Here is a 27,709-nt window from a genome sequence, read left to right as displayed (position 1 = left end):
GATGCTATCTCTGTATTATATCCAGTTCCCTTTTGTGTAGGGGTCTGAGCCTGGGCTTTATTCTGTTTCATAATTCTGTTTGTCTGTATGTGTACCAATACCACTGTTTTAATTACCATAGCTTTAAAATTACTGTATTTTTGCTATCTCATAGGGTGAGCTTCTTCCCTATTTTTCTTCATTTGACATTTCTTAGCATTTTTCCATATGAATTTTAGGAGCAACTTAATCCCTCCTCCTTTCAAAAAATATGTATACTCTACCTATTGCTATTGATTTTGACCTATATTTTTTCCTTCTATTTTACAAGGGCAAACACAAAGAGCACTTCAATAAAATTCAGCTAAATGACAACAGGGAACTGATTTTCTTTTCTTTTTTTTGACTTTAAGTCAAAAAGTGCTAATGGTTTATCACAACTTGTGCTCTATAGATTTGAAACCCAGTGAATTAGCATCAGCTGTTTATGAGTAATGCAGGGTATTTTGGTCCTTTGCTAAATTCAGAATGAGGTGCTTAAAGTGCTGGTGGATTTGCACTAGCCATATAGATCTTCCATAGAGGAGGAAGTGGGAAAATTATTAATTTCAGATAGGAAATAAAGTTATTTTTGCAAACCAACATTTATTTATTTTTAAAATCAGTAGATAATAAAGACTTTTAGGGCTTCACTGGTGGATTTTTTTTTATTTGTAAAGTATTTTTAGTGTTATGTGCTGCTGAACAAACACTTTTGTAGTTTGCTAAGTGATTAAAATAGCAATTATCACTAATTCTGGGTCTTTTAAAGAACCTCTGTGTTGGGGAATTTAAAAAGTTTAGTTATTCTGGTTACTTTTCTCCTGGAGAAAAATATTGACAAAATTTTGGGAGATGGTAGCAGACTTAGTTCGCATTGTTTAGAATAGAGCCTGGCCTGGAGGTATTATTCAGTAAGTGATTTTTTTTTTTTTTTTTTTTTTTTTGAGAGTCTCACTCTGTCACCCTGGGTAGGATGCAGTGGCGTCATCATAGCTCACTGTAACCTCAAACTCCTAGGCTCAAGCAATCCTCTTGCCTCAGCCTCCCAAGTAGCTGGGATGACAGGTGTGATCGATGACACACGGCTAATTTTTCTATTTTTGTAGAGATGGGGTCTCACTCTTGCTCAGGCTGGTCTCGAACTCCTGAGCTCAAGTGATCCTCCCGCCTCGGCCTCCCTGAGTGCTAGGACTATAGGCATGAGCTACCACACCTGGCCCAATTATTATTATTTTTAAATTAAGAAATTTTAAACTTTTTGCTCTAATTTCTAAGATATTCAAAATGCAATATAGAGACAAGGAAATGGAAAGTAATAAAAGAGTTAAGAGACACAGGGGATAGAGTAAGAATGTCAAGTCTACTCAGAATTCTGGGGGAGAAAAGCATGGAAAAGAATGTGGCAAAGGCAATGTTTGAAGAGATAATGACAAAGAACTGATGAAAAATACCAGGCCACAAATTCAGGAAGCTAAAGAATACTGAGTAGAGTAAAAAGAAAAGCAATTCACACCTAGACATCTTTTAAAGAAATTGCATAATAGCAAAGAGAGAGAGGTCTTAAAGCTGTCAGAGAAAAAATAAAAGATATTATCTTTCATAGATAATTAGGCTGTTAGCTAATTTCCTGAGTGTAACAGTGAAAGCCAGAAGACAGGGAATAATATTTTCCAAATGCTTAGAGAAATTAATTGTCAACCAAGAATTGTATGCCTGGTAAAGAATGGGGGGCAAAATCAGACATTTTAAAGCAAAGAAACCATGAAACTTTGTAACCATCGAACCTTCCCTACTAATGGAAATTCTGATCAATTTTCTTAAGATAAAAAAAATAGTGATCAGTGATGTAAGATCTGAGATTGAAGAAGTTTGAAGAGCAAAGATAGTGGTAAATCTATAGATATACTGAAATAAATGTTAGCTTTATAAAAGAATGATGTATTGTTGAGATTAAAAAATAGAACTAAATACATGGCAGTAGCATCTAAATCAGGACAGGGAGTGACTGAAGTATTTTATAGGTTTTATACTGTTCAAGAGAAAGGTAATGCTATTCAGTTAACTTTAGACTTTGATACGTATGTGTATTTTGAGAGTAACTACTAAAAGAATAGAAATATTATGAATATAGGCCGGGTGCGGTGGCTCACGCCTGTAATCCTAGCACTCTGGGAGGCCGAGGCGGGTGGATCGCTCGAGGTCAGGAGTTCGAGACCAGCCTGAGCAAGAGTGAGACCCCGTCTCTACTAAAAATAGAAAGAAATTATATGGACAACTAAAATATATATATATACAAAAAAGTAGCCGGGCATGGTGGCGCATGCCTGTAGTCCCAGCTACTCGGGAGGCTGAGGCAGTAGGATCGCTTGAGCCCAGGAGTCTGAGGTTGCTGTGAGCTAGGCTGACGCCACGGCACTCACTCTAGCCCGGGCAACAAAGCGAGACTCTGTCTCAAAAAAAAAAAAAAAAAAAAAGAAATATTATGAATAACTTATAGGGGAAAATGGAATTTTAAAAAGGCAAGGAAGAAGTGAAAAATAAACGGTAGGGTGGGATAAAGAGGAAGCAAAAATAAAATGTAGAAATAAATCAAAATATATGTAAATGTAAATCAAAACTAAATGCTTCATTCTGAGAAAGAATGTTATATTGGATTTTTTAAAAGCAAGCAAACAAACTTACTGAAATGACCCAAAATCCAGCTGTAATTTTCAAGAGAGACAGTTGAAACATATGGATATAGAAAGGCAGAAAGCAAAAGAATGGAAAAAATCTATCAGGCAAATTCTAACCATAAAAGAGGTAGGGTAACTGTATTAACATCAGACAATATGAACTTTAAAACAAAAGAGATAATTAAAAATAGGTCCCTCAACAATGATAAAAGACTTATTTATAAAAGTAAAAACAATTACAAACATATATGAGCCTAATGTTATAGTTGCCTTAACATACAAAGGATAAAATGATGGAACTGTAAGATGAAATTGACAAATCTACCATAATGGGGAGTTTTAGACCGCTCTCAGTAATTGATAAATCAAAAAGACAAAATATTTATGAATATAAATTAAATTAAAAATTCAGTTTTTCAGTTGCACTGGCCACATTTCAAGTGCTTATTAGCTACATTTGGCTAATGGCTGCTGTGTTGGATGGCACAGAAAGCACTTCTGCACTGCATTGATCTAGAAGACTTAAATAATACAATTAACAATATTTATAATTGATAAATATTGAATACCACACCCAAGGTGCAGATCTCTGTGTAATCTGTGACCATAATGCAGGTAAATTAGAAATCATTGACAACAAAATGGCTGAAAAATTGGGGTGAGGCAAAGATTTCTTAAACAATATACACAGCACTAAGAGAAAAAATTGTTTAATTGGACTTCATTAAAATTGAAGATTGTTCATCAAAAGACACTGTTTTAGTCTGCCCAGGCTGCCATAACAGAATACTGTAGACTGGGCAGCTTAAACTATATAAATGTGTTTTCTCACAGTTTTGGAGGCTGGAAGTCCGAGATTAGGGTGCTTAGCCAAGCTGGGTTCTGGTGAGGGCTCTTCCTGGCTTGCACACAGCTTTCTTGTGGCTCACAGGGCAGAGAGACAAATCTCTCTCTCTCTCCCTTTTCTTATAAGACCACAGTTCTGTCGGATTAGGGCCCTACCTACCCTTATGACTTCATTTAGCCTTAATTATTTCCTAAAGTCCCTATTTCCATAATAGTCCAAGTTGGGGTAGGGCTTCAATGTATGAATTTGTGGATTCTGGGGGTGGGGACACAATTCAGTCCATAGTAGACACCATTGAGAGAAAAAGAAGAGAATGGGAGAAAACATGTGAAATACATATATTTGACAAGGACTTGTGCCTAGATTATATAAAGAAGAACAAATCAATAATAAAAAGAAAGGACAGGAAGTCAATAGAAAAATGGACAAAGGGCTCACACCTGTAATCCCAGGACTTGGGAGGCTGAGGCAGGAAGGTCACTTGAGGCCAGCAGTTCGAGACCAGCTTAGGCAACATAGTGAAGCCCCATCTCTAAAAATCATAGGAAAAATTAGCCAAGCATGATGATGCGCATCTGTAGTCCCACCTACTCAGGAGGCTGGGGCAGGAGAATCACTTGATCCCAGGAGTTTGAGGCTGCAGTGAGCTATGATCACACCACTGTACTCTGGCCCGGGTAACAGAGTGAGGTTCCCTCTTTAAAAAGAAAAAAAGGAAAAAGATTCAAACAGACATATCTGTTAAGTGCTCGACCTCAATAATTGTTAGAGAATACAAATTAAAATCTCAGGGAGATATCACTATGTATTTACCACAAAATTAAAATACGAATGCAATTCTAAGTGTTAGTGAGGATGTGGAGGAGCTGGAACTCTCATACACTGTTGGTAGTGGTGAAAATAAATGAGTACAACCTCTTTGGAAAACTCTTTGTCAGAATTCCCTAAAACTGAGCATATGCATGTGTGCCTCTGACCCAGCAATTCTGCTCCTGGGGGTGGGGGAAGGAATATATCCAATAGAAATGTATACATATGTTATTCAAATATATGTATAAACATATTTATAGCAGCAGTATTCATAATAACTAAAAACTGGAAACAACTCAGATAAATAATGGTGGTATATTCATGTAATTATATACTATAAAAAACAATGAGAATGAACCATTGCTATATGCAACATGGATAAATCTTCTAATCATAATGAAGGGTAGAGGTCAGACACAGAAGAATACAGGTATGATTCCATTTTTATGAATTTTTCAAAAACAGGCAAAACTAATTAGTTTATGATTTATATCTCTGATGATATAAACCAAGATAGTAGTTATCTGTGATTGTGGCTAGAGGAATGGTAACTAGGAGGGGGATAGTGAGGGATGTTGGTAATGTCCTCTTTCTTGACCTAGGTGTTGGTTACCTTGAGTGTGTTTACTTTGTAGACATTCATTGAGCCAAACATATACGATGTATGTACTTTTCTGTACGTATGTTTTTCTTCAATAAAAACTTGATTTAAAGAAATGGTAATTTTCTTTTTCTTAAACTGAGTGGTGTGTACGCAGTATTTATTTCATGGTATGTTATATGTTGCCATATTTTATAAATATTTTATTCCTGTTCAATATTAAAAAATACATAAAAAGCAGTCACTGCTTCATTGTTTATCTGAGCATCTCCTGCACCTAGCACAGTGCCTGGGTCATTATAGATATTCATTAAATATTTGTTCCATGGAACAGAAGTAGGCTGGTAATTTCCTTTTGCCTTACAACAGCTGATTTTAGACTCAGTTATTTATAAATAATTATTTCTTATTTCTAAATAATAAAATATGTTGTAAATAGTACCATTATATTGTACTTATATTTTAGTAAGCTGAATTCATTAAATTAAATGAGAAACCTCAATATTACAAACACATATCATGAATTATTAGTATGTTATGTTTAATTATAGTGACTCAGATTAACTCTAGCAATTTAGATAAATATAGTGTGGACTTACCAATGTTAAGTCAATAGATTATGCAGCTTTGCAGATGTGAAATTTATTAGACCTTCTAATATTCTCAGGTGTCTCACTGCTTTTTCATTTGTTTTTGAACAACTGGAGTTATAGCTGACTTTTTCCATGAAATCTCATGTTCTTTCCTCTGTACCATACTGCCTCTTGCCTCTTCTCTGTTTTGTATTTCTACTTTCTGCATTTCCCCCTGAATGTCCTGACTCTTGTTGGGCTTGCAGTTCCTCACTGGGACTGGGGAGAGGCTGTAAGGCCTTGGATCTTCATTCTGATTCCTGCACAGATTTTTCCCCTTTCTATTTCCCCTTCAAAACAACATGTGCAAAGGTTTCATCAGGATGCTCAAAATTAAAAAAAAAGCTTCACAAGCATTTTGATTTCTTTAACATTTGTAGAAAACTTTTCAGAGTAAGAGCACTATGTCACTGAATAAGATCTTAAATGGTATTTTACAGTTTTGAAAACACCTTCACAGATCTTTTCTTGTTAGATTCTCAGAGCAACCTTATGAGTTGGCACTCTCAAAATTCAGTTCAACAAACAACATTCAACTAACAGAAAAACTCACAGCTAACTTCATACTTAATGGTGAAGAATGAAAGCTTCCCCCTTTAAGATCAGGAAAAAGAAAGATATCTGCTCTCACCACTTCTGTCAAGGTAGGGCAGTTAAACAAGAAAAAGAAAAAGCATCTAAATCAGAAAGAAGTAAAACTATTTCTATTTGCAGATGACATGAACTTATATATAGAAAAATCCTAAAGAATTTACAAAAAAAAAAAAAAACCCTAAAATCCTAAGCTATTGGTGCTAGTAAATGAGTTCAGTAAAGTTGCAGGATACAAGATCATTATCTAAAAATCAGGTGCATTTCTATGCACCAGCAATGAACAATCTGAAAATGAAATTAAGAAAATTCCATTTACAATAGCATCAGAAAGAATAAATTACCTGTGAATAAAGTTAGCCAAAGAAGGGTAAGACTTGTACACTGAAAATCACTTAATATGTTGAAGAAATTAAAGATATAAATAAATGAAAAGACATCCTGTGTTTATGGATTTGAAGACATTAAGATAGCAATACTCCCCAAATTGATCTACAAATTCAATGCAATCCCTATCAATATTCAACTGCCTTTTTCCTTAGAAATGGACAAGCTGATCTTATAATGTGGATGGAATTGCAAAGCCATTTTAGCCACAACAATCTTGGGGAAAAAAGAACAAAATTGGAGGACTCACACTTCCCAATTTCGAAACTTACTACAAAGCTATGGTAATCAAGATGGTGTGGCACTGGCATAGGGATAGTCATATAAACTAATGGAATCAAATTGAGAGTCCGGAAGTCAACCCATATATTTATTGTCAATTGATTTTTGGCCAGAATGCCAAGACCATTCAATGGGGAAAGAATAGTCTCCTCAACAAATGACGCTGGGTCAACTGGATATCTACATAAAAAAGAATGAATTTGGACCCCTACCTCATACCACGTACAAAAATTAACTCAGAATGGATCAAAGACCTAAATCTATTAAATTCTTAGAAGGAAACATAGGTGAAAATCTGCATGACCTTGGATTAGCTGGTGATTTTTTTAGATATAACATAAAAGCACAAAGTGAAGACAACCCACAGAAAGGGAGAAAACATTTGAAAATCATATATCTGATAAGTATGCATGTTATATATATTATTCATATAGTGTGTGTGTATATATATATATATATATATACACATACTAGTGTATTTTCTGGCATCCAGAATATATAAAGAACCCTTACAACCTAACAATAACACAACCCAATTTAAAAATGGGCTAAGTATTTGAATAGACATTTCTCCAAAGAAGATGTACAAATGACCTCTAAGCATATGGAAAGACACTCAACATCCCAGTCATTAGGGAACTGCAAATCAAAACCACAACAAGAGTTACCACTTCACACCCACTAGGATGGCCATTCTTAAAAAAAAAAAAAAAAAAAAGACATTACATTTTGGTAAGGAAGTAGAAAAATCGGAGCCCTCATTTATTGCTGGTGGGCACATAGAACAGTATAGCTATTGTGGAAAACATTTTGCCAGTTCTTCAAAAAGCTAAACATAGAATGACCTAGCAATTCTACTCCTAGGTATGTACCCAAAAGAATTGAAAACATATGTTCATACATAAACTTGTACATGGATGTTCATAGCACCATTGTTCATAATAGCTTAAAAGTGGAAACAACCCAAATGAAGTGATAAACAAAATGTGGTATGTCCATAACAATGTAATATTATCCAGCCATAAAAAGGAATGAAGTACTATTATGTGCTACAATGTGCATGAACCTTGAAAATATGCAAAATGAAAAGCCAGTCACAAAAATGACATTTTATGATTCAGTTTATATGAAATGTCCAGAATAGGCAAATTCATAGAGACAGAAGTAGATTAGTGGTTACCAGGGAATGAAGGGAGGGGAGAATTGAGACTAACTACTGGTAATAGGTACAGGGTTTCTTTTGGGGGTGATGGAACTGTTCTGGAATTAGATGGTGGTGATGATTGTACAACATAGTGAATATGCTAAAAACCACCAAAGTGTACTCTTTAAAATGATGACTTTTATGTTATGAAATATATTTCAAAAATGCTAATAAAAATCCAGCTAACATTTATTGCATATCTACTGGATGGCACAGGAGAGTCAGAACATAGAATCCTGTGGGGAAGTCATGGTATTCGATTAAGTCTAGTGCAAGGCAGCCTGTAATAAGTAGTAATGACTGTTGAAAAAGCACAAACAAAGGAGATATTAAATCTTACTAGGAGCAAGGGAATTTCATAAACTTGGCTTTGCAAGGTGGGAAAGATTTTCATAGGTAGACGGAGTTTGGAATAGGGAATTAGGCAAAAGGAATAGTGTGAGTGAAGGCTTGGAATTTGGAGTTTGAAGAACATGGGGTCGGCGTGGAGTATTGAGGTAGATGAAGTAGAAAAATAAGGATAGATCCTGCATAGGTGGCTGTATCATGCTAAGGACTTTGGGCTTTATTATTTAGGAATCACAGTTTTGATTTTAGGTCCTGTCTGGTGGCAGAGGGAGGAGAAGAAAAATTAGAGCCAGGAAAACCAGTTAGGCTACTGCAGTTTTTTAGAGAGAGGTGATGTGGCTGAATTAGGTTGTGGTTGTGAGGCTGGAGAGGAGGAATCAAATGCAAGTGACAGTGCAGAAGTAGAATCAGTAGGTCTTGGCCCTTGATTGTTTATAAGTGTATGGTGGGAGAGGAGGGAATAGGTAGTGAAGGGAAGAATGACCCTGAAATTTTGAATTTATAACTTAAGGGATAATGATGGTATTAACAGATGAGGAGGAAAGCAAGAGATACAAATGAAAGTGTGAATACTGAGGAGAGGGAGATGCCACTGAATTTGACAATTAGACATTGGAGACTTTTAAGACAGCAATTTCAATAAAGTGATTGCTGGAAAGGATTTCAAAGAATTGTTGAAGATTGCCATAAGATGAGAAAATGGGAGGCAGGGGAGGGAGATGTGAGAAGTTTAGTAGTGAAGAGAAGAGAGAAAAGGATGACAGTTTGAAGTGAGAGTAGAATTAAGAGAAAGGGATTTTTGCTTTTTAAATCTGCTGTGACTTTCTGAGGAGAGAGGCCCAAGATTCAAGAGAGCCAAGAGGGGGCAGGATGGGATCAAAACTACAGTAGAGGGATCCTTCTGCCTCCTTACACATTTGGGATGTGTGCCTTAAGATGCTTCTGTGACATTAAGAATACGAATGTTGTGATACTTGAATCTGACGAAACTAGACGTTAAAACATGCCATACACAGTAAGTAAAACAACGTGGTGCTATTACAGAAAACAGATAAATATTAATGATTAATGGAGTAGAACAACCAAACCAGAAATAGAACCAGATGCACCTAAGAACTTAATATATGAGATTTAGAATCAGTGGAGAAAGCTGGAAATCACTCAGTGATTTTTCTAATACAAATAATTCTTTATTGAATGTATATATGATAGTTATAATAACAGCTAAGATTTATTGGGGATTTACTGTGTATCAGATATATGAGGACTATCTCAGTTTATCCTCGTTGTATATATATGGATGGTTGTACATTTCTTCCTTTTTCCTCATATTTTCATCCCTACTCATAGGGAGGGTAGAACTTTAGCTCAAACTTTCTTATCTCTTAAAGGAGAAAAGAAAACAACCTCTTATTCTCCTTTTTATTCATTTATTACTTTTTTTGTAAAGACAAGGTCTTGCTTGCTATGTTGCCCAGGCTGATCTTGAACTGCTGGCCTCAAGCGATCCTCTGGCCTCGGAATCCAAAAGTGCTGGGATTACAGGCGTGAGCTACCACACCTGTCCTAACAATCTCTTACTCTCCTTAGGAGGAAGAATTGCTAATCTGTGGGTCAATACGGGACATTCATGCCAGAAGGAGTTGTAGGTTTTATGCTCCCGCTTTCACTTTCTGTGCCCAGGACTGGCAGGCCCATATGGTCTGACCCTGGACTGACCGACCTTTCAGAGGTAGATCTCACCATTCTCCTAGTTCTCTGTTATTCCCACAGCTGGAATGAGGACTGCCTGGGGAGTAGACTGAGAGATGTTCTGCAGACTTAGTTCTCTCTCTTCCAGTCGGTGTTCCTGACTATGGAAGTACCCAGGTCTTTGTTGCATGGATGTGGGGCCTCATTTTGACGTTGTACCTAAACTATATTTTTCAGTTTCAGCATTTATCCCATCTTTGCAATGGGAATTATTAGAGATTTCCCAGCCATTAAAAAAAAATCAGAACATTATTTCTCAATTGTATTGAGGTATAACTTACACACAATAAAATACAATTAAGATATAGAACATTTCCATCATCTCAAAAACTTCCCACCTGATTTCTTCACTGTCAGTTTCACCACCTGCCTCAGGCACCACTGATTTTTCTGGGGGGAGAAGCTACTGTAGATTAAATTTGCCTCTTCTAGAATTTCATCTAAATAAAAGATGAATTTTTTTTTTTTACATCTGGCTTCTTCACTTAGCATTATGATTTTGAGGTTCCCATGTTACATATATCAGTAGTTTCTTTTTAATTGCTGAGTGGTATTTCATTGTATGGTTATACCACAATTTGTTTATCCATTGATCTTTTGGTGGGCATTTGTGTTGTTTCAATTTTGGGTTATTACGAATACAGCTGCTATGAACATTTTTGTACAAGTCTTTGTGTGGATGTATGTTTTCATTTCTCTTGACTAAAAACCGAGGTGTGCACTCGCTGGGTTATAGTAGCTTTATAGGAAACTATGTCACATCTTTGCCAATATTTAATCATGTCAGCCTTTTATATTTTTCTTTGCAAGGTATTTTCCCAAAAGACCAAAATAGGATTTTTTTCTTTTTCAATATAAACTTGTAAATGAATTTTAAGACCCTAAGGGATGCCAGGAGGTTCATCTGTGTGAATAATTATTGGTCTGAGATGGAAAATATCAAGGTTATCTATAAAGGGCCTTGAGCAATAACTGGATAACTTTGGGAAAAGACTTTTAGGGCATACAAGTTTAACTTATTTCTACCCCATCACTTCTAGTCCCATATGACTTCTGGATTTTAACAGAAGTTATTATTATAAGAATTTGTAGCACAGAGGGATTCCATGGGCCTGCAGAAGGGTATTACTGATGGCCTTTTTGTGTTGTTCTAGGCCAGCACTACACAATGAAACTTTCTGCATTTTAGAACTGTACTGTTTAATAACCACTAGATATATATGACTATTAAAATTAATTAAAATTAAATCCCCCAATTAAAATTACCCCCTGCAGAAGGAAATTCTCTTTCTTCACTTTAAAGGCTCTCAAATAAGTAATGATATAATTACGCCACTAAATTTTCCATTAAAGGTTTGTTGAAATTTTCATTCTTTGAAGTAGCAATAAGTTTATAATTTTTGACATTTCAGGTTGTCATAATGAAGACATTTCTACAGCCTTCATATCTGGAATTCTAGTAACTCAGACAACTAAGCTTATATAAAATTTTGTATTTTCATTTCTTAATAGCTGCATAGCACTCATGGTTGGCTTTTGTTATTATTTCCTAGAGGCAAGGTCAATGTTAGAAAAATTGTGGAATTTTCCCTTGGCATTACTGTAGTGAGTAGACAGCTACTATTAATAGGGACTTGCACTTTGTTTAAAAAAAAAAAAAATATGCAATACCCTGCTTAGCTTATCATAAAAACACAGATGCTTCTAGATTCCAGTAGGGAGCCTTTTGCTCATAGCATCTGTTTTAGTTGGCCAGCCAGATGACTTCTACAGATTTTTCCACTCTTTTTTTGAAGGACACTTAACAAGTAAACAAGTTTATACATGAAAAGATTAACTTAGTATTTTGTACACTTTTTATTACTTAGGCTATATCAGTTCTGTTTAATTTTGAACTATTATTAGGTCATTTTAGCTCAATTATATCACTTCCTAAATAACCTTGAGATGATCAGTTCTTTGTGTATATGTTTTTTTGGGATTGTTTTTTCTGCAGTTGAGACAGATTTGTATTGATCTTTAAGTTTATATGTTCAACAAATGTTTAATGAGAACTCACTGTGTGCTAGGCCCTATACTAGCCCTGGCAATTATAGACATGAGCAAGATACAGCCTCAATCTTTGAGAAGCTTCTTGTCTAATATGCAGTGCAAACATGGAGACAGACTATAAAAATGTACTCGGGTGCTTCCATTTGAAGTTTATCAGTCTAGTGGGGTAGGTATCAGGAAGGCCTCCTGGGAAAACTAATGTCTAAACTGAGAATTGTAAATGAGTAGGAGTTGGCCAGGCAAGGGGCACAGAGTTAAGAGGGAGAGAATATCAAAAAAAGAAGCTTGCAGGTGAAAGAGACCCTGAGAAGGTTGGAAACCAAAAAAGTTCAGTACATTTTTGTCAGATGGCTGATAAAGCTGTGACCTTGGGCAAAATGCTGTCTCATTCAGAAAGCAGACTTGTGCCCTAGACTGTATTTGTCTCGTGCTAAATTAGTGATTTCTAAACATTTGATCATGAATCCCATAAGTAAAATATATTTTGATTATGTACACCTAATATATATCCCTATTATTTATAAGTAATATACAATACTAATAGTTTATATATAGTAAAACATTAATACAAAAAAAGGATGAGCTAAAGATGAAATGTATAATATTCTCATAATAATTTTTATTAATACAGAAAGCAAAGTGGTATGTCATTATTCTTTAAAATTTTGGTTTAATATTTTGTGATACAAATATTCAGAGGGCTGTTTCCAAATGCATTTTATTTTGATATTTGATTTTAATGAGTCAAAGCCTGGATCAAAATGGGGGAATTTGGCTGTACTTTTGAAATCATGATATTCTTTTTTTCCCCCAAATTTAACCACTGTTTTTGGAAATATTTTATTGAAATGTGGCCAGTAAATTTCCATCTGTTTCATTTTCAGTTGAGAATGTATCCTCTTCAGTACTTTGTTCCTTAGTATCCTCCACTGTGGTCCCCAACCTTTTTGGCACCAGGGACTGGTTTCGTGGAAGACAGTTTTTCCACGGACATGGGTGGGGGTGATGGTTTTGGGATGATTCAAGTGCATTACATTTATTGTGCAGCCAAACTTCTCTGCTAATGATAGTCTGTATTTGCAGCTGCTCCCCAGCGCTAGCATCACTGCCTCAGCTCCACCTCAGATCATCAGGCATTAGATTCTCATAAGGAGCGCACAAGCTAGACCCCTCAATGTGTGCTTTACAGTAGAGTTCCTGTTCATATGAGAATCTAATGCCGCTGCTGATCTAACAGGAGCCAGAGCTTATGCGGTGATGCCAGCATTGGGGAGTGGCTATAAATACAGACGAAGCTTCGCTGGCTTGGAGGGCCCAGTTCCCAATAGGCCACAGACTGCTGCTGGACCTTGGCCTGGGATTTGGGGACTGTAGTCCTACAAAATTGTAGTTCTTGGTGTATTTCATAATTACCCAGCAAATACCCTAAGATGAAAGAAACGTTTGTATTTTGATCCAACTATATAACAAACTTTACACACTATAATTTGTCTTTATATCATCAACTCTTTAGGGTTTTCTAAGAGCTTTTGACTGTATTTCTAATAAAAGAATATATTTGTCATCGTTTTGTTTTCTGTATATCACTTCAGCCATTTTTACTATGGTCCATGGCTTTTTGTCTTTTAGGAACTCCTTAGCAGTTTTGACACTTATTTTCATACACTTTTGTGAAGTGCTAGATTAAATAACATATGATTTTGAACATAAGTGGAAAAATTATAGAGGTTTATCTCTTGCTGTGAATACTTAAAAGTCTGGCAGATTATGAGGACTTTGCTAATGCCATTAGGTTATATCTTAAGGCAAAATATACACTTAAGGTGAGGTTCATCTTTAATAAAAATTGGTATAAAATAAATATAAATAGAAGTAATAGTATTTTCTTCTTACACACCAAAGGATTATTTTATAAACCCTTCAAGTGCACATATCCCACTTTAGAGACTACTGCCCCAAACAACTAAGAATAACAAAACTAGCCTTTTAAAACAAAAGCAAAGCAATAATTTTCCTCTATAATTTCATATTTGGGAGAGAAATTTAAGAATAATCAGCTTTGGCTTGAGGTTTGAAGAATGAGCCCTTTACTCATCAACAGACAATGACTGTGAGTGCCTTAGCTCACTAGGAAGCCCTAGAGAATGATGGAAGGGGTTATTGGTTAAATACATTATATGAGGGAATGTTTTGTTGGTAGCTGTTGACCAAAAAGGCTGATTGTTGTTTTTTAATTTTAAATATACCCTATAATAATTTTTGTTGAGAAATATTTAGAAGATGGTTTTTCTCAATCTATAGGAGATATGGTTCATAGCCACTTGAGATCTCTAATAAAAAGATACTTTTTCATAATATATTTTATCAAATTTACTGAACTTCATTGTATTTTAATCAGTCAAGATTCTTTTCTTGAGAAATAGAAAACCAATTTCAAGAAACTTGAGCAAAAAAGAATTTATTGGCTCATAACCAACGTTCAGGATTGGTCTCAAGGACTTTAACTTGGTTGCCAGGTGTGTGTTTCCAGGTATCTATTAGTTTGTCTGTGTCTCTGACAGTTTCACTGTCTTAGAGTGGAAAGTCTTCCTCCATGTGGTGGTGTGGCAAGGAAGAGGGCCTTCTAGTGCTTGTAGATGTTGATAGGGACAGGTGCAGGTTAGCAGTGCTAACCATAGGAAAAGAGGAGGGGGTGTGAATGTGAGGAGGCCAATGAGCATCTAGAGTCAAACCCACAGCAGCAGGAACTTGAGGTTAGGAACTTTTCCTGCCAGGCCAGGAGCATGCACAGAAACTAGGAGGTCATGACCAAAGGTAACCTTCCCGCCATTAACATACATTAGCATAGTAAAAATCACACCCACCAGCACCATGACAGTTTACAAATGCCATGGCAACCCCTGGAAGTTACCCGATAAGGATAAAATTGGGAAGCGCCCTCAGCTCCAAGAACACTTTTTTTCCCAGAAAAAATCATGAATGTTCTGCCCACATTTAGCATATCATAAGGTGCAGACAGAAAAGTAGAAATGTATTAAGACCCCCAGGGTCTTCTCTACTCACAGAGACAGACTTGTTTCCCCTCCTGAAATGGAAATGTGCTTTCGCTTTCTATGCTTGAAGCCTGCAATAAAAGCTGCTTGTGTAGAAGTGCTAAGAGTCTTGTCATCACTCCGTTGCACCGGCCTTGCTTACAATTTTTCCAAACAAGGAGCCAAAGATCCAGGACAACACCTCTCACAAAGCAACTCTGACAATATAAAGTCCCATGGGAGAGACAGAAATATGTATGGTTGCATGTGTGCTGTTATTGGCATTCTCACAAAACCACATGAAATGGGGAAGGAACAGTTTCCCAAAGGAAGGGTTTGCTATTACTGCAGAGGAAGAGATGTTCACCATAGCATTGGTAGTGATAAAGAATGGAGGCCAGGAAGGCACAAAATATTCTTTAAGGTAATAAAACATGACTTAATTTTATTTTCCTAATCATTGATTCTTACAGAGTATGCAAGCTGCAAGATGTCCGACAGATGAATTATCTTTAACCAACTGTGCAGTTGTGAATGAAAAGGATTTCCAGTCTGGCCAGTGAGTATCTGACTTTGTTTTCTTTAACCTGCTAAGTGGTATTTTAGAAACTTCCAGAGATTCATTTTTAGGAAACTTTTGAAAATAATTTTTTTATTCTTTTTTTTTTTTTTTTTCTCTCCCAATTTTTTTATTCTTCTTGCTGAGTTGGAAAATAGAGCAGATGAGAAAGTTATGTATTTCAATCATTACTTTTTCAAACTTTGATAAGTACTGTATAATGTTTTAAAAATCCTATACAGCTTTTTATATATAACTTTTTATTTTTTACTGATTTTCTTAGTAGAGCTAAATATACTCATTATATGAATCATATATAGCATGGTTATTAGGTGTTTGGATCTGGAGTTAGATTGACGGAGTTTGGATCCTGGCTCTGCAGGTACAGTCTAGGTGACTATGGATAAGTTATTTACCATCTCTGTGCCTCCATGTCCTGATCTGTAAAATGGAGATGATGATAATATCTTCCTCAGAGTAGTTGTGAAAATTAAGTTACACAGATAAAGCACTTAGAACAGTGCCTTGCCTGTTAATAAGCCCTCAGTAAATATTATCTACTATGATAATCCAAAAGACGAAAATTGGAAGAAACACAACAAATGTATAGTCCTTAAATGCATTTTTCACTGTAATTTATTTCACTGATTCACATCACCCACTGCCACAACTTGTAAAGACCCTGCTACAAGTTCAGTGCTATCCATATGCTTCTGAGGTTGTCTAGCTAAGGAGATGAAGGGGCTGTACCAAAACAAACATAAGAAACAAGGTGGCAGGATTTTAACTATTTTTTTTTTTCTAAAGCTGTTTGTAAAATACCTGAGTTTCACAGAATTAGAATTGCTAATCATCTCTGGTTGTGGGCTTCACTGTAAGAGTCTGTACTACATGAATGTATTAACTTTGTTTCCAGTACTAAGCATTCTGTGTTGCTAAATCGAACACAGGGCTTTCAACAGTTAACTGAAGTATAGATAATCAATGTGAGAATTTGTTTATGGACTCCTTTTGCATATGTTAAACGTTCATTGTACTCATGAGATTTCTTAAAATATAGTATATATAAGGAACATGTGTTCTAGTGGCAAAGTAATATGTATAGCAACATTAACTATTAACATTAAAAATTATAGCATTCTGAAAGATAATTTTAAAAAAGGTAGTGAGCTGGGTGCAATTGTGCTCGCCTGTAGTCTCAGCTACTTTGGAGGCTGAGGCAGGAGGGTCTGTAGAGCCCAGGAGTTGGAGGCCAGCCTGGGCACATAGCAAGACCCTCTCTCTTTAAAAAAAAAAGTGCTATTGCATAACGGAATTTGAAACTTCTATCGCAAGCATGGTCCTTGTTATTTGGTGTAGGAGATTATCGTGAGATGACTATTTTATTTCTGATTAAGGAATTAGCACAAAATTCTTTGAAATCATAAATATTGGTATGTATATGAAAGCTGATGTATTTAGGGAAATTTTTCATTTTGCCATCTTTTTCATTTTATAGGTGGTTATTGTTTCAGCCTGTTGAGAGGGTCTGCAAACAGCTTTAATGAATAGTGCTAAAAGCTAACTTTTGGGTTTTTTGACTGCTATATCCTAGCTCTTCTTTCTTTGGTTCTCCTACCTTTATTAGGATGTGAAATAATTTTCAGGACTGGAAATTCATCTAGTTTTTACTTGATATCACAGACTCTGAATCACTGGCTTCAGTTTTATGTAAACTAGAAATGTAATGAAGTTGATATTTGGGATGGTATGTACTCTGTTGAACTTGGCTGGATTCTACTTTGTTATTTTTAATTTTTTTTCCTTTCTAATAAGCCTTTTTTTTTAAGCATGATAACTTGGCTGGATTCTACTGATTGTATGTTTGGCCAAGGTGCTCCTTTATGTCTGGAAAACATTTTGAATCACTGACAGTTTTTAGAAAATAAATTGGTTCTTTTCCTTCAAGACTCATATGATGCCATTTTTCTACCTGATACTTATCAAACATCAGTTTGGAAAGAAACACATTTAGAAATTATGTTCTTCATGTCCTCTGATATGGAGCCCTGTCCATGTTTCTGTGTTTTAGGCATGTGGTTGTGAGGACCTCTCCCAATCACAGGTACACATTCACACTGAGGACTCACCCATCAGTGGTTCCAGGAAGCATTGCATTCAGCTTACCTCAGGTAACTCAGATGTTAATTTATTCTCTTCTATTCTTAAAAGTCATAGAAGAATCAATTTCTTTTAAGCAAGCATCACCCTATAACAGGTTCATATTGAAGAAAAACATCTAGGTGTTATACAAGGAATTTAAAGACATATTCTTAATTGTCAATTTTTACTGTGGCTGCCTTTTATTTTATTGCCTTGATTATTTTTTAACAACAATTCTGTAGTAATATCAGTCAGCTATCAGATAAAGTGTCAAGTTATTTTAATATTAACTCTCAGGGTAACGGAAAAGATATGAAAATATTTTATTTGTAAAATTGACATCTAATCATGATTTTATAATGCAGTGGTGTCATACTGAAGAATACGAAAAGAACTTCAAATCATAACCTAACTTGCTGGGCTCCCCCATCAACTAGAAGGGTTATGATTACAAGTTATAACTCTTGGTGGATTCTGTGGAATTCACAGAATTAGATTGCTTAGCACTGTCCCAGAAACATAATACGTGACATGGGAGCACCATAAATAATAATCTGCATTCTCTTCTCCCTTGTCATCTTACTCAGGCTGCTGACCCCACAGTCCTGAGCAATATAAAGGAAACTTGGAGATTTAGGAAAAGGGATCAAACACTCATTTAAGAACTATTTAAGAGCTCTTGAAGCTCTCAAGAATTGTGGGAAATTATTACTCAGTACTCCTCTTTTTTCTGTTTGATGCCTCTCTATTATCAGGACCACATTTCACATTTGTCTGTTTCTATGAATTAAAAGATTGTGATATTCCAGGGTTCACTAGCTTTTACAGAGCTCCATTTAGGATTCTCATGTGCCCGTTGCTCCTTGTCTCTCTGTTTTGTAATAATTCTTTCCCCACAACATTTACTATAGTCTAGGCACTGTCATCCAATTCTCAAAACAACCCCATATGATAGATACATTGTTATTATCCCCTAAGGTTTTCTTTGGGATTGAAGTCCAGAACCTAAATGTGGCTGGGCTTAACCAGCATGCTGCTACATTTCAGGTTGTCCAGATATAGGATAGGAATTTACAGAGAGATCTTCTAGCGTAGGTGAAGGGCAGAGAGGAGGAAGATGGGACCCATGGTAAGAAAGCTGGAAGGGAGAGCAGTTGTTGCACGTATTCACAATGGAGCATCTTCTAAACTATCTACCATAAAATACACTATGTTCAGATGAGTAGACAAACTATTGATTTTAAGCCAAAAATTATTTTTCTCACTGTTCTTTGGAGTGTTATCAGTAATGACTAATTTTGAATCCAGCCCCCCATTCCTGCCTAAACACAATCTGGTCTGTCTCTGTACATTCTTGCCATTATAACCAGATAGGATTTGGGAGAGGCTAAAATCTGCTGTAAATGTCTAAAAATCTTCAGGCTGGTACACAGAGAGTAGTCCTGGTCATCTAATTATTTGAGTCCCTGCTTGGGTTTCAATATAGAATATCTGACCAGTTTTTTAACTAGTTTTCATGAATTGAATGTCTTACTTTTTGTGATACTATAACAAGTAGTAAAACTAACTGCAGAAGTAAGTTTAGAGCACTGAGGTATTTATAATGAAGACCTTCAGGAGTGTCATATTATGCAAAGGAACATCTTACTGAGTGGTGCCAGCTTTACTGTAAGAAGGCAAGCTTTGTATGTTTTGGGACAGATGTTCAGATATAATCTGTAGCATGTGCGGTAGTTTCGTAGGGCCACTGTAACAAAAACCCATAAACTACGTGGCTTAAAACAATAGAAATTTATTCTCTCACAGTTCTGGAGACTAGAAGTCTGAAATCAAGGTGTCAGTAGGGCCATGCTCTCTCTGAAGGGCTCTAGGGAAGAATCTGTTCTGTGCTTACCTTTTTGTGTTGCTGGCAATTCTTGATAATCCTTGGCTTGTATTAATAGATGTATCACTTCAGTCTCTAGCTCTGTTGTCTCTACCTATGTGTCTGTGAGTCTTTTCTTATAAGGACACCCACCAGTCACATTGGCTTAAGGCCCACCCTAATCGAATCAATTCCAAATCAGTTCAATGGATTCCTAATTAACTGTGTTAATTAATCTCAACTTGAATGCATTTGCAAAGACCCTATTTCTAAATACAGTCATATTCACAGGTACCAGGGGCTAAGACTTCAAAATATTTTTTGGAGGGACACAATTCAACACATAACAGTATACTGTGATTTAGAATGTGTTTCTGAAATTCATGAAAATTCCTCTTTCTCTAATATTGATGATTTGGTTTTAAGTGTCTTTTTTTCTCTCTTTTACTTTATAGCGAAAATGGGCTGGACTTTCTATCGGGCAAGAAATAGAAGGTAAGTATATTTTTTAGCCACCCAAGGTAGATTTTCTGTGTAATTTTCTCACAGTTATTGAGGTCTGTACAATTTTCTGCGACTGGCTGTCAGACCTTAAATCTTCATTCTGTTCAGAATACAGATTAGGTCTATGAGAACAGGAAGGAAATAGTTGTGGTATGTGCGTCCCTACCTCTTTTCTCAATGAAGTGCGTTATAAAGTCATCATAGTTCATTAGGGAAGGGCAAGGAAAGCAATTTATGACTTTGGGGGGTTAAAAAAGACTAAGCTGCTTATGGATTTTATAAGCCAAAGAGCTAATAAGCAAAAACTGGCATGTCTCTTAGGCAGTATGGCAAAATTGGGAAAATGAATTATGAATCTTCTTTAGTCAGATAATTTTATGTCAACTTTAGGGAAAGGAAAGAAACAGTAGGGAAAGGAAAGAAAATACAAGTGTAATTAAGCCAGCTTTTTTTTTTGGCTTGTCTTTAAAACTTAGAAAAAGAATTCATATTTATAGAAAGACTGAAAACATAATAGAGAATTTCTGTATACTACCTTTACCCAGATTCACCAGTGTCATATTTTCTTTTTCATTCTCTCGTCCTCTCTGTTTCCATACACACACTTCTTTTCTGAACCATTTGAAATTAAGTTACAGAAATCATTCCTTTTTACCTCTATATTTCCTGCTAACAAAGATACGCTCTTATAGTAAGAGCTGCCCACACCCCCTGCCAAGCCCCCCCATCCCCAGCAGTGAAAAAATTGTCTTCCGTGAAACCAGTCCCTGGTACCAAAAAATTTGGGGACCACGGCAAACCTCAGGACACTTGTCCCTTGGGACTGACCGTGGTGCTGTCCATGGTGCTGCCTGTAACATCTGAAATTGTGATAGCTTGATCTTTTCTCTTTAGGAACATAGACTTTAAAATGCATTTGAAAACTATAGTCAGTAATGAAGATATTTTAATATACTTATTCAAATTTCTCAGAATGAAGATGATATACATACATATATATTTATACACGTAGTATATATACATTATAACATTGTACTGTACTGGAGTCTTTAATCACAAAATGGTATCATACCGTACAAGTCTTTCTACAATATACTTTTTTCACTCAATATTATGTTTTCATGGGCAATCCATCTTTATTGAATATGTCAAGTTTTTATTTTAATAAAAATTACTGTACAGTATTCCATATTATGAATATACTACATTTTATTTGTTGTTCCTCTACTGACCAGCATTTTTCAGTGTTGACTACTAGAAATAATGCAACAAGGAACCTTCCTATAGGTTTCTTTTAGGCAAATGTTCAAAAGTGTTTCTGGGACAGACACCTGGAAATAGAATTGTTGAATCAATGTATTAATTTTTACATTAAGATCACAACCTATAAGTATATTCAGTATGTGGAGAAACAGGTATGTTCTCTTGCCGATGAAAGTTACTCAAGTAGCACATAATCTGTACTTTCTAGGAAATGTTAAGAATGAACATAGCATCCAGAATTGGAGGCAGGAGAATATTCTGAAACTTTCAGCCAAGATTTGAACTTATTCTTTGATCTTCAGTGCATTTTCTATCCTTTCCTTTGGCTTTGTTATTTGGCTTTTGAAATATTTAAAATATGTGTGTCCCCCTTTAAATGGGAAACCAAAATAGAGAAATACGATTACACAACAATTTTATCGAAAGAATTTGCAGAAAATCCCGTACATAACTCAAGTGGCTAGAATATAAGAAAGAAGTTTAGAACAGAATTTGGAGTATGAAATGACCATAGAGACTTATCTAGTCCAGACTTCTTGATTTACAGATGTGACAAATCAAGGTGCAGAGAACTTCAGTGATTTACTTAGGTTCTTCTAGATACTCCCTGAATCTATTGAAACACACAGACTCACGATCCCTTTGAAGAGAACAGCTTTGTTTGCAAACCACTAGACTCTTTGCAACAGGCATTTAATACTGATCAACTGAAAGCTACACTACAGTGATTTGTTTGTTTAGCTTCTTGCTATTTGACCACATTAACTCACAAAAGCACTATGCCTATTATTCAAAGGAAGTGTGAAAAACCAATCTTTTCTTAATTATGTACTTTTGTGAGAACTGTAGGGCCTCTCTTATCCAGTGTGACTGGGACTGGTAGTTAGTTAATTGAAAAGTTGGTTAGATGCCTATTCTTGGGTTTTTTGTCCCATAGGTTGGAATTCTGTATTTTCTTTTATGGATACACTTTACCAGTAGTTTCCATATGGGTCTCTTTGAAGTGGATGGAAAACTTAGACCTTGTGAAGCATTTGGGATACAGAATCCTTTTGGGTTTTTATGGATTTCATTCCCAATCTTTTCTAATTTTATTGCTCATACCTAGTTAACAGTATTTTTTTAGAAGAAATTCTTCCTTTAGTAAGTTTTCTCAAAGCTTTCAACTTAGTTTTATAATATCAATTCTAGAATGTCAAAATTTTAACAGTTTTTGTAGTATTTAATTACATTGCATAATTACTATACTAAGCATAACTAGCACTAGCAGATTAGGGAATGAACATAGTTAACCCATAATGTGTAGCAACTCCAGTGGTGGATGAGGCGCCTACACCCTCTGAACATGAGGCAAGCCGTAGGCAGATTCGTGTATATCAGAGGGATAAAAGTTGGTCAATATTCTGATGAGTCAGCTCAGCAGAGGCTGCTTGAGAGAGCTTCTACTGTGTCCCGAAGGGGTCACTGGCAAATTTTAGGACAGTGGTCTTCAGGGAACACAAAAGGAAAGTGTATATGCATTAAGCCTTATTAAAGAGTATTGATAGACTCTTTCTTACTGGGTGTAATCAAGTTGCTCTGGTGGGGAAACTCAAATGCAAAATTCCTCTTGAACTTTTCTGGGTAGCTTACTCTCTACTCTTTCATAATGGTCCCAATACTATATACCGCAGTGTAGTATTTTTTGCTTTAAATGTTTGTTTATAAACTGGCAATTATAAATATGCTTTTCAAGCTGATTTAAGAGTCACAATTTTTTTCCTGTGGAAATACTTCTTTGTAATTACATGTCATTAAGAAAATTTCTTTTAATACCTATTTTTCTAAAAATATATATAAACTTTGTTGTACAATTAAAGATTTTTGATTGAGTGGTTATTACCTGATAGAAAATTAAGTGTAATACTTTAATATTTAAATTTATGACATTGTAACCTAAAAGCAATTTTAGAACTTTTCTTGTGGCTTGAGCAGGAGCTTTGTATGTATGCTTTTTTGCCTCCTTTGCTATTAACATGGAGACCATAGGGTTTTTTGTTTTTGTTTCATTTAAATTTTGTTCATGAATGTATTAGGTACCTAAAAGACAGTTAGATGCTCTTAAGGAAGAGGAGTTAAAAACCTTGTTCTTGCCCTGTTCTACATGCTTTACATGTAGAACTGACTGTAGTTCCCTAGGTATATAGGTGTTCAGTAAATATTTTAGTAGAAGTGAAAAAGAAACGTTAAACTCTAACTTGCTCTGGAGCAAATCCCCCTAGTTAACATTGTTTCTCAAGCCTTTCCCCTGCTCCCCATCCTACTTTCTTAGGGTAAAAGAATTCACTCACCTTTTACCTTATAGCTCTTTATTGTATCAAACCAAAATCTTGTTTGGAAACAGCAGGCTGTGCTGATTCCACTGGGGCTTCCCATCCTGTCATTTTGTCGTCTGCTGAATGAGGAGGAGGAAGATGCAGAGGCCATGTGCGAAAGGCTGTGATTTTCCCATGAGAGTGGGGTCAGGGATAATAGCAGAGGGAGAGGGCTGTTCAGTATTTTCTGACTAATTCAAATGGGGAAGAAAATTTCTAGTGGTTTTTATTATTTTTTAAATCTGTGCTTGTGTGTCCCTCCAATGAAGTCCACTTAAGTCCCCTTTTCATGAAGTTCCATTATGATTCATTTATGTGAAATGTTTAATTACTAGAATGACAGCAAGTATTTGGTGTCCCTGTGATTTTAAAAAATGCTTCGTTTTTTTTCTTCCTAGTCTCCTTATATACATTTGACAAAGCCAAACAATGTATTGGCACAATGACCATCGAGATTGATTTCCTGCAGAAAAAAAGCATTGACTCCAACCCTTATGACACCGACAAGATGGCAGCAGAATTTATTCAACAGTTCAACAACCAAACCTTCTCAGTGGGACAACAGGTAGTTTGAAATTTTCGTTCATTCCTTTAACTTTGTAGGTATTCTAATCCCTGCTCTTGTCAAAATTAATTCTTTCTAAAAAATGAGAGGAGCTTCGCATATGAACAGGCATACCCAAGATGAGTGATAAAAAGTGAGGTAGATGTGTTTACTGAACCTCTAGGAGTCTGTTCAGAAAAATTCTAGGGTAGCTTTTAGGTTACAACGTCATATATAATGATAGCAACTTTTCCCTCTGCAAATTTGGGAACACTGCAGACATATATATCTGAAGTTTCTTTTCTCATTATAGGACATTTGTTTTGTCTCTGAGATATCTTTTTCTTTCACTAATATAGTTCTGTGGAAAAGTAGTTCTGAACTTTTATGGGTTACAGACTTATTTGAGAATCTTAAGTAAATTATTAATATGTATATATATTTTGAAGTTTCTTATGGAAACTGAAGCCCCAGCTCTCTCTCATTGAAAACATTTTTGATAGTCTCTTTTTTGGACTTCAGTTAACATATTGTTAACTTCTTAGGAACAAATTCTTTTCTTTTAAACTGAATAATAGTGCAATTGAGCATTCAGAAGTTGTCTCTGCACTTGTATAGCAGGCATTTTATACTGGTTGTAGAAAAGCATGAATTTTAGAGTCACAGACAGAGGCTTGACTCCTGGCATTTACTATTATTTACTGTGACTCTGAGCACCATTGCTTAGCTTCTTTCTGGACCTCAGTTTCCTCACTCATAAAATGTAATAATAATTTCTGTTTACAAGAGTGTTTGTGAATATTAACTATATAACCTAACTGCCTGGTGTTTGGTATGTAGAAGATCATAAATATTAGCTCTCTTTTATTCTTATTGGCCATGTAAGTAGTTTGCCTGTGGAGCAGATTGGAGAGGGGTGTACAAGAAAAAACTGGTTTTCTATATTTGAAAAACATTGGTAATAATGTGAGAATCATGCCATTATATTATGAAGTGATTTTTCTCCCCTTTTCTCTCCTCTTTTCTGCATAGCTTGTATTTAGCTTCAATGAAAAGCTTTTTGGCTTACTGGTGAAGGATATCGAAGCCATGGATCCTAGCATCTTGAAGGGAGAGCCTGCGACAGGTAAAAGGCAGAAGGTATGCTTTATTTCTAATAATCTTTATTAGGTAGTCTTTATGATGTGAATTGTATAGATTAATATAATTTTCCTAACTATTGTCTCAGTGATTTTTTCCATATTGTGTACTCTTTAAAGATAGTAGGGGAAAATTGCCTTTATAGCCAGCTTTGTTATCAAACTATAGCTTAAAATATACTTATTTGCAGACCTAATAGTAATTTGAAATTTGTATATATATGTACTTGTAATTTTGATTGAATGCAGATTTTTTTTGTAAATAAATATTAAGAAAGACATTATTGGAAAGATATAGGCATTGGAATAAAGCACATAGGAATTTTAGAAGATAATTAGTTACAAGAAAAGTAAATATAACTCAGATGAATGATAGTTTGGAAGATTTGCTTTGCATGTAGTGGCCTCATTTCCACTTTGTTTTTGACCTTGCTTTGAGAAGTCCAGAAGTCTGCTATTAGACTACTAATTGTTGTCTTTCTATACAGATTGAGGTAGGACTGGTTGTTGGAAATAGTCAAGTTGCATTTGAAAAAGCAGAAAATTCATCACTCAATCTTATTGGTAAGACATACAGTTTTTAGAAGATTCTGAATGAAATGAGACTATCTCTATTATTAATATTATATGTGACTCATGTACAGTGATTTTAAGTAAGGAAAGAGAAGAGGAGCACCTCCCTTGAGAGGGCTTATCACAAAATCATGGGGTATTTCCTATTTGTCAGATTTACTGATGAAAAAGTTTAAAACCTTCATCTGGATTAGCATTATCCAATAGAAATAGAATGTGAGCCACATATGTAATTTTTAATTTCCTAGTAGCCACACTAAAAAAGAAACAAATTAATTTTTTTTACTTATAATTTTAGGCTTACAGAAGATCTGCAAAAATAGCTCAGAGAATTCCTGTATACCCTCACTAGCTTCTCCAATGTTAACATCTTATATGACCATAGTACAATTATCAAAACTAAGAAATTAACATGGTTTCATTGCTACTAACTATAGACTTTATTTGAATTTCATCAGTTTTTCCGTTATGTCCTCTGCTGATCCAGCATCTGATTTAGGATTCCACATTGCGTTGTTGTTCTGTGTTTTTATTCTTTTTCAGAATCTCTGACAGTTCCTCAGATTTTCATTGTCTTTTATAACTTTGAGAACTGATCGGTTATTTTATAGAATGCCCCTCACCTGGTTTTGCATTAAATGAGATGTTGTCATCACTTCTATTAGTGATTGAGTTAAGTGATGAATGTGCAGGTAAAATCTTTCCAACAGACTTATGGTTCAGTCCTACTTTTGTACTTTAGCCTGACTTTTATTATATTAAAACAATGCAGCTTGGTTTCTAATAATAGGAACTCACCTGAATAATAATGCAATTAACTGGACAGTAATTCTTATTTTCAATTAATTTAACTATGTTAATATCTACCCCAGTAGAAAATAGAGAGTTTTCTTTGGTTGTACATCATCATGTCTAAGGTTACTTAACATTCTTTGAATGTGTGGCCTCTTTTCTTAGTCCATAAATTACCATTTCCCCTAATTGTTTTTTCTTAATTATAAAATAAAATATTTTATTTTATGAAATATGAATAGGCTTTCAAACAACTCACACACTCTAAAATTTGATTGTTTTTATACAGTTTTATAACTTGATTTTTTTGCTTAACATTTCAAGCATTTTAAACATACTCCTACAACATGATTTTTATTGTCTATATATGTCACTTTTATAGATGTAGGATGTTATAATCTCCTGTTATCCAATAAATTTTTGAAGTGATTTCTTTGTATTTTATTTTTGTGTACCTTTTGTTAAGACATACTATCCCAAGGGAGTTGCATAATTTTCATCCAGTGTAGGTATTTCTAAGTAATCCATGCAAAATTTTCCATTGGAAAATAAAATTGCATAGTGTAATAATTTGGCATGCAGTAAATTTGGCCACAAGAGGACAGTAGAGTGTAAGAAAAATATTTTTCATAGCTTCCTAAAGGAAATCTTAACACCTCAAAACTCTACCCATAAAATTGCCATCTAGGACAAACATTTTAAAAATTTAATTTAATTTTTAATTGGCAAATAGTAACTACA

The 27,709-nt window shown here is 35.2% G+C and overlaps 1 protein-coding gene across 2 annotated transcripts in view; it reads left to right on the top strand.

Moving 5' to 3' along the window:
• The window catches only part of LOC138391679 (vesicle-fusing ATPase), a 122,948-nt gene that overhangs the window by 6,399 nt on the left and 88,840 nt on the right, over positions 1-27,709 (top strand). Inside the window, exons 2-7 of one of the 2 annotated variants that reach the window (XM_069481581.1) lie at positions 15,708-15,793; positions 17,865-17,964; positions 20,255-20,294; positions 24,319-24,485; positions 25,497-25,604; positions 26,092-26,167. In XM_069481581.1, the coding sequence (XP_069337682.1) occupies positions 15,708-15,793; positions 17,865-17,964; positions 20,255-20,294; positions 24,319-24,485; positions 25,497-25,604; positions 26,092-26,167 (577 nt within the window). The remainder of the gene's footprint in view (positions 1-15,707; positions 15,794-17,864; positions 17,965-20,254; positions 20,295-24,318; positions 24,486-25,496; positions 25,605-26,091; positions 26,168-27,709) is intronic. The other variant, XM_069481582.1, reaches the window with a different exon arrangement.

This window comes from Eulemur rufifrons, chromosome 9, assembly GCF_041146395.1.
Source record: "Eulemur rufifrons isolate Redbay chromosome 9, OSU_ERuf_1, whole genome shotgun sequence".
In the NCBI taxonomy this organism is placed as follows: domain Eukaryota; kingdom Metazoa; phylum Chordata; class Mammalia; order Primates; family Lemuridae; genus Eulemur; species Eulemur rufifrons.
This window is presented reverse-complemented; position numbering and strand designations above follow the sequence as displayed.